General features: G+C 45.4%; 2 protein-coding genes across 2 annotated transcripts; both read right to left on the bottom strand.

The window, feature by feature from the left end:
* Nucleotides 1-874: 874 nt before the first annotated feature.
* On the bottom strand, nucleotides 875-2,308 carry LOC128629740 (histone H3). The gene has a single exon (XM_053678493.1). It carries the CDS (start codon nucleotides 1,869-1,871, stop codon nucleotides 1,461-1,463), a length of 411 nt encoding a protein of 136 aa, XP_053534468.1. The 5' UTR covers nucleotides 1,872-2,308; the 3' UTR covers nucleotides 875-1,460.
* Nucleotides 2,309-3,404: 1,096 nt separating this feature from the next.
* Nucleotides 3,405-4,871, bottom strand: LOC128629731 (histone H1-like). The gene has a single exon (XM_053678481.1). It carries the CDS (start codon nucleotides 4,109-4,111, stop codon nucleotides 3,494-3,496), a length of 618 nt encoding a protein of 205 aa, XP_053534456.1. The 5' UTR covers nucleotides 4,112-4,871; the 3' UTR covers nucleotides 3,405-3,493.
* Between the last annotated feature and the right edge of the window lie 1,913 nt (nucleotides 4,872-6,784).

Genomic DNA, 6,784 nt, shown 5'->3' with positions numbered 1-6,784 from the left:
CAGATCGATAGCGCTTTCTGCATTATGTGAACTACAACACCACGTGTCCTTCCCGTCATTAAAACACATCAAATTTTTATCGTCTATAAATTCCTCGATCACTGATTCATTTATATCTGTATTCTTACTCCCTGTATTGTGCTGTGTGTGTGTGTGAGTTAAAATCCCCACACCGTACTAATTTCCCTCACGTCAACCCACATACTGCATTTGGAGTATCGGTGCTCTGTCTATTACGCGGATTGTAAAAGTTGAATATCGTTATACTGTCTTTTCCTGTCCGTATTTTGACTACCACAGATTCGTGTTCTTTCCCTTTATTGATTATATCTCACATCATTTCTTATAAAAGTTTCTACCCCCTCCACCTTTCCCCTTTCCCCAATCATTTCTGATTGTACACAGCAAATTTTAGCGTTATTTTTATACTCACAGTGTTAAAATTAACACTTATCAAGAGTTTATATAGGTCCACACTAAGTAGAGTTCAATTTACACTTTCAGTATTGTGTTTTTCCTACACTCTCATAGTGTTGAACAAGCACTGTAAGTGTTCACTGTTAGCACAATTGGTGTAGTTTTTTACTCCTCACAGGCTCCATTTACACTAAGAAAGTGTTGAATCTACACTAAATGTGTCAAAAGCTCAACCTAATGAGTTATTTTCTACACTAGTGTAATTAAATGTGATCTACACCCTAGTCACATACTGTCACATGAAAAGATATAATCAAATATTTCCAAAAATGCGAGGGGTGTACTCACTTTTGTGAGATACTGTGTGTGTGTGTGTGTGTGTGTGTGTGTGTGTGTGTATATATATATATATATATATATATATATATATATATATAGAGAGAGAGAGAGAGAGAGAGAGAGAGAGAGAGAGTGTATCCACAAATAGGGAAGATTTCAATGATAAGGTCATGTCTACAATTATTAAATTACAAAAACAATTATCATGGACGGGATAAAAGGGATGATGGATGAAATGTATGTATGATGTAATAGCTCTTGCCCAGAAATCCGCTTCTAGAAAATTGCCGTTCCCGAGTTTGGACACACGGGGGCAGTCAAGCTCCATCCAGCACAACGCCGCCCGAAACAGAAGGTAGGTTGGAGCTATTTTACAGACACAGCTCATTACTGTGCATTGTATTGTTCGGACATAACCACAATTAACGGCTCATCTATAAAAACAAACATTACGTAATACTCATAGGTCTATACTTGTCATGAAAATGCAAAATGAATAACCAACCTTTCTAATGTGGATAAAAATAGAAAGCCGCGCACTTCATTTACACACACATACATATATACACACATTATTATTACTGTTCCTTCTCTCTGTACCACGTTCTAATACTTAAACTGCCCAAAAAAGAAAATTTGCTGTTTTCTGAGACGAGGAAGTGGCTCTTAAAAGAGCCTTTGTGTATATTAGACGGAGTTGTGGTTTAAGCGCGTTCTCCGCGAATACGGCGGGCCAGCTGAATATCCTTGGGCATGATGGTCACTCTCTTGGCGTGGATAGCGCACAGGTTGGTGTCCTCGAACAGACCGACCAGGTATGCCTCGCTCGCTTCCTGCAGGGCCATGACGGCCGAGCTCTGGAAACGCAAGTCGGTCTTGAAGTCCTGAGCGATTTCTCTCACCAGGCGCTGGAAGGGCAGCTTGCGGATGAGCAGCTCAGTAGACTTCTGATAACGGCGGATCTCCCTCAGAGCCACGGTGCCGGGCCTGTAGCGGTGAGGCTTCTTCACGCCGCCGGTAGCCGGCGCGCTCTTGCGGGCAGCCTTAGTGGCGAGCTGCTTCCTTGGCGCCTTGCCACCGGTGGACTTACGGGCGGTCTGCTTGGTTCTTGCCATAGCGTCGAGCTCTGCACTTCACGGGTAGAAAAATAGAATAAACGGCGGGCGCGAACGCGGCCTTTTTAAGCCATAACGCCGCCCTGCGCTGATTGGGCGTCTCGAACGCGCTCGTCTGCTATTCGATAGAACGTTTTACGTCACCTGTTGACTATTGGACCGTCTTCTCTGCCACCGTTCGAAACACAAGACGTCCGCCACTATTCTATTCTATTGGCACTCTCTCTAACACAAATGCTTTGTTCATTAGGAACACACACAACGCCGTCACAAACCATTTTCACTCCTCAGACTTCATTTAACCAGCACGCTAACTGCTATTGTTCTTATAATCATTACTTAAATATGGTATCAAATCCTGACTAGAAAATTATCGTCCTTTTTTATTTATAAATATGCTGTCTTAGAAGTGCACTTTCACCCCTTAGATTTCATTTAAGCAACAGGCTAACAACCACTATTATTATTACTATTTAACGTTAATTACATAATTATTAGCAGTATAACGCTTCTGTTTTCATTTCAAATGTGCTGACTTTCTAGTACACACTTTCAGTAGAAAAACGGGTGTAAAATTGCACTTTTTGAGCAGAGATGGTGGCTCTTAAAAGAGCCTTTGGGTACTGACAAAGCAGCAGTGGACGAGTTTACTTAGTCTTGACGGCCTTCTCGGTCTTTTTAGGCAGAAGCACAGCCTGAATGTTGGGCAGCACACCACCCTGAGCGATGGTCACTCCGCCGAGCAGTTTGTTCAGCTCCTCGTCGTTACGCACGGCGAGCTGCAAGTGGCGGGGAATGATACGAGTTTTCTTGTTGTCACGGGCGGCGTTACCGGCCAACTCCAGGATCTCAGCGGTCAGATACTCCAACACTGCGGCCAGGTAGACCGGAGCGCCGGCACCGACGCGCTCGGCATAGTTGCCTTTACGCAGAAGCCTGTGCACACGTCCCACGGGGAACTGAAGTCCAGCCCTGGATGAACGAGTCTTGGCCTTGGCTCTAGCCTTTCCGCCGGTTTTTCCTCTGCCACTCATCTTGATGCTCAAATCTGTTCGAACAACTCCGAAATAAACATTACACCCCGAGCTCTCCGTAATATAGACAAAACGGCCACTCTCTTATTCGCTAAGAACGCAATGGCAGATTAGCCAATCAAAAACAGGCCGTCGAATTCCAGCGTCACCCCTCCCACCCCTGTTTGTGCTTGTGTGTGTGTGTGAGTGAGAGAGAGAGAGCGCGCAAATGAAAACAGACAGAAGGGAATATTCATACAAAAGCACGAAGTAACAACTATATACTGAATTTATTTATTCTTATCATTAACATTGATTTATTATGTATCAATATGTTATCCTACATATTCTGTGATCGTTTTGGAGATCAGGAATGACGTTTAGGAATCACGATCAGGATTCTATTCTGCTGTACTAAAATCAGTATCAGCGTGTGGCTATGTGTACATGATATGTAGTAGATATGTGTATCCATACTATTGTATGTTTCTAATGTGTATTGCTTTGATTACATAAAGCTTGTCTGAAAATGTTGCTCTTTAAAGGAAAATATGGGTGGCTCTTAAAAGAGCCGTTTAAGGAACAAAAGCATGAAAGAAACAAACGTCTTTACTTCTTTTTGGGTGCTGCCTTCTTCGCCTTTGCCGCTTTAGGCTTTGTGGTCTTGGGCTTGACAGCTTTCGCTTTCTTGGGGCTCTTGGCTGCCTTTTTAGGGGTCGCGAGCTTTTTCACCTTCTTCGGGCTCTTGGTGGGTTTCTTTGCGGCGGTAGCGGGCTTCTTCGCCTTCTTAGGAGACTTCTTGGCCGCGGCGGCGGGTTTCTTGGCCGCTACCTTCCTGGGCTTCTTAGTAGCGGCGGGCTTTTTGGCGGCGGGCTTTTTCGTTTTGGGCGCGGCTTTCTTCACGGGCTTCTTGGCTTCGGTCTGCTTCTTGTTCATCTTGAAAGAGCCAGACGCGCCGGTCCCTTTGGTCTGCACCAGAGTGCCTTTAGTCACGAGACCCTTAACGGCGATCTTGACGCGGGAGTTGTTCTTCTCCACATCGTATCCGCCGGCAGCCAGCGCTTTCTTCAGAGCAGCGAGAGACACGCCGCTCCTCTCCTTAGACGAGGAAACGGCTTTGACGATCAGTTCGCCGACGCTAGGGCCGGCTTTTTTTGCTCTCGAAGCTGCTTTCTTCTTGGGCGCTTTGGCCGGCGCGGCGGCGGGAGCGGGTGCGACTTCTGCCATCTCTCTTGGAACTACGTAGAATACACGAGTCGTACGCTGTACGTTAGTGTGTAACACAGGAACCTCCCTCCTCGCGGCCGGGGGCTGGTCTTAAAAACAGATATGAGAGCGTTGTAGACTCAACTCGGGGCGCCGCTGAATGAATGCACGGACGCGGCGCGCGCTCAGATGTGTTTTCTCGTGGCATTTCTCGGTGAAAATCCCACTCGCAAAACGAGATTCAAAACGTTGAAGCACACGCTGAGCGAGGATGGGCTTTCTCGTTTCTCCCGTGGCCCGGCCTGGCCGACTAGAGAGCAACAGTCTCGCGTAGCGCACATGAAAGGCGCGGCGCGCGTTGTGCTCAAGCCGGCGGGCTGTGCATTTGGTGCGATGTGGTGTGTAAAAACGGGCGAAAAGCAGGCACGGCCGTCGTATGCGTTCTGGGCCGAGTTGAAGAGGAGCCTTGGGAACGAGCCTGATGTCTTGGCAGCTGTCGAGTGGTGTGTGTAGTATTTGAAGCAGAGCGCGTTGGGGGCCGTGTAAAGCACAGCGTGCCCGGCCTCCTCCTGGTTAGCTCGGTCGCTTCCTCCCTGACCCTAACGAGCACAGGCCTCGGCGCTACCCTAGCCCTTCTTCCTTCCACCCCGAGCTCGGCCCTAACGCTAACACCGCGAACCCCGAGCTGTGCTCTAACCCTAACGCCATTAATCCCAACTCTGCTGTCACCCTAATGCCCTTTATCCCAGCTCCGCTATAGCATTGTGTGTGTGTGTGTGTGTGTGTGTGTGTGTGTGTGTGTGTGTGTGTGTGTGTTGTATTCCATGCTGCTAGAACATTCTTTTCAATGTCTATGTGCTACTAGAACATTCTTTTGAATGACTTTGTGCTAATGTCACATTAGTTTGAATAACTAGGTGCTACTACAACAGTATTTAGAATTATTATGCGCTTCTTGAACCTTACTTCGAATGACTACGTGCTACTACAACAGTTAGAACAGAGATGCCCAAACTAGGGCCCGTGGTGACTTTTGATTTGGCCCGCCATGCCATATGTGAGAAGGGGGGGAGGGGGAAATTTAATTGATGCTGACCTTCATTTCTAATTTAACATTTTTTTATTTATTTAATTTTGAGCTACAAAAAATGTAGAGAATAAGAATTAGAATTTTATTTAATGTACATGCGTCCTTCAAGGCCAGCATGCATTGCGACAGTCAACAAACAGGTAATAATGGAGAGATCCAGGCACTGGCACACAGACAAGAGGAAATTTAAAAAGGTTTGGCAAGATGACTTTTTATTTACTGAAATCAATTCAAAGGCAGTGTGTCTAGTTTGCAAACAGTCAGTTTCTGTTTTGAAAGAGTACAATATCCGTCATTATGAAACAAAACGTTCTTCAGCTTTCTCAAAGGACAGCGGCGAGGCATGAAAACAGAAGGCTAATAAGCTCCTTGCTAAACTTCAATCTAAGCAGAGCGCGCTGCTACGTCCTTCATCAGCTCAAGAAAGTGCCACACGGGCCAGCTATCAGATTTCCTGTATTTTACATCAAGAACAGCTATGTGCCCAATCCATCGGGCTTGTGGATGTGATGCGTGACGTCGTCAAAATTGTGAATGATATATGCTCCAAGGCGCTCTCTCACCTGCAGTTCAAGGTACTGTTGGATGAGATGGATGCACAATATGGTGATGTGTTGTACCACCAGGAGGTTAGATGGCTGAGCAGGGGAAAAGTTGTCAGGAGATTTTTTGATCTGCGTGATGAGATCGGAGCTTTTCAGGAAAGCAAGATTGGTAGTATTCAAGAGCCCATGGATGAGAAATGGTTTTCTGACCTGGCTTTCCCGGTGGATGTCACAGAGCTGCTCAATGTTTTAAATGTTCAGCTCCAGGGAAAAGACCAGATTATCACCCAGCTTTTTTATCACGTTAGAGCCTTCAAACAAAAACTACTGCTGCTCAGAAGACATCTCTCAGCAGCTAACATTCACAATTATAATATTCACCATAGTTTTATGTGCAGTTATTGTTATTATTAATACTTATATTTAGTTAGCATTTATATCCAGTGGTGTCAGCTTTGGGTTTTTTTGTTAATCAAGCTGATAAATTTTGTGTCAAAGTTCTCTTAAATTATCATGATTTAATTTCCTTGTTTTGTCAGTTATTTATTCTATTTGCCTCCCTCTCTCTTCTTTCACTCCCCGTCTCACACTGTTCCTCTCTCTCTCATCTCCACATCCAGGAAATTTAGCCCATTTTCCCTGTTTTAGAGAGGCAGGCATGATGAAAGAGAAGGTACCAGAGTATGATGCTGTTTTCAGCAACCTTTTCCAGGAGTTTGACAGTCGCTTTGAGGACTTCAGACACAATGCTTCTGACTTTGAGTGGTTTGTTCAACCCTTCACCATCAGTGTGGACACAGTCAGTGATGATCTACAGATGGAACCAATTGAGCTTCAGTGTGATTCAGAACTCAAACACAAGTTCAGGTCCCTTCCCTTGACAGACCTCTACAAATGTGTCCCAGCAAACAGGTACAGATGGGCAAACAGGCACAAGTGATGCTGTCTCTGTCTGGCAGTACCTACCACTGTGAACAGACTTTCAGTCTGATGAACTTAAACAAGTGTAAACTGAGATGCAAAGTAACTGACTCTCACCACCATAATATCCTGACTTTG

This window comes from Ictalurus punctatus, unplaced genomic scaffold (assembly GCF_001660625.3).
Source record: "Ictalurus punctatus breed USDA103 unplaced genomic scaffold, Coco_2.0 Super-Scaffold_100, whole genome shotgun sequence".
NCBI lineage: Eukaryota > Metazoa > Chordata > Actinopteri > Siluriformes > Ictaluridae > Ictalurus > Ictalurus punctatus.
Note: the sequence above shows the minus strand (reverse complement) of the source record. Positions and strands in the feature narration are given on the sequence as shown.

Excerpts from the sequence above, each read along its gene's own strand:
- LOC128629731 (XM_053678481.1), bottom strand. The coding sequence starts at position 4,111 with ATGGCAGAAGTCGCACCCGCTCCCGCCGCCGCGCCGGCCAAAGCGCCC.
- LOC128629740 (XM_053678493.1), bottom strand. The coding sequence starts at position 1,871 with ATGGCAAGAACCAAGCAGACCGCCCGTAAGTCCACCGGTGGCAAGGCG.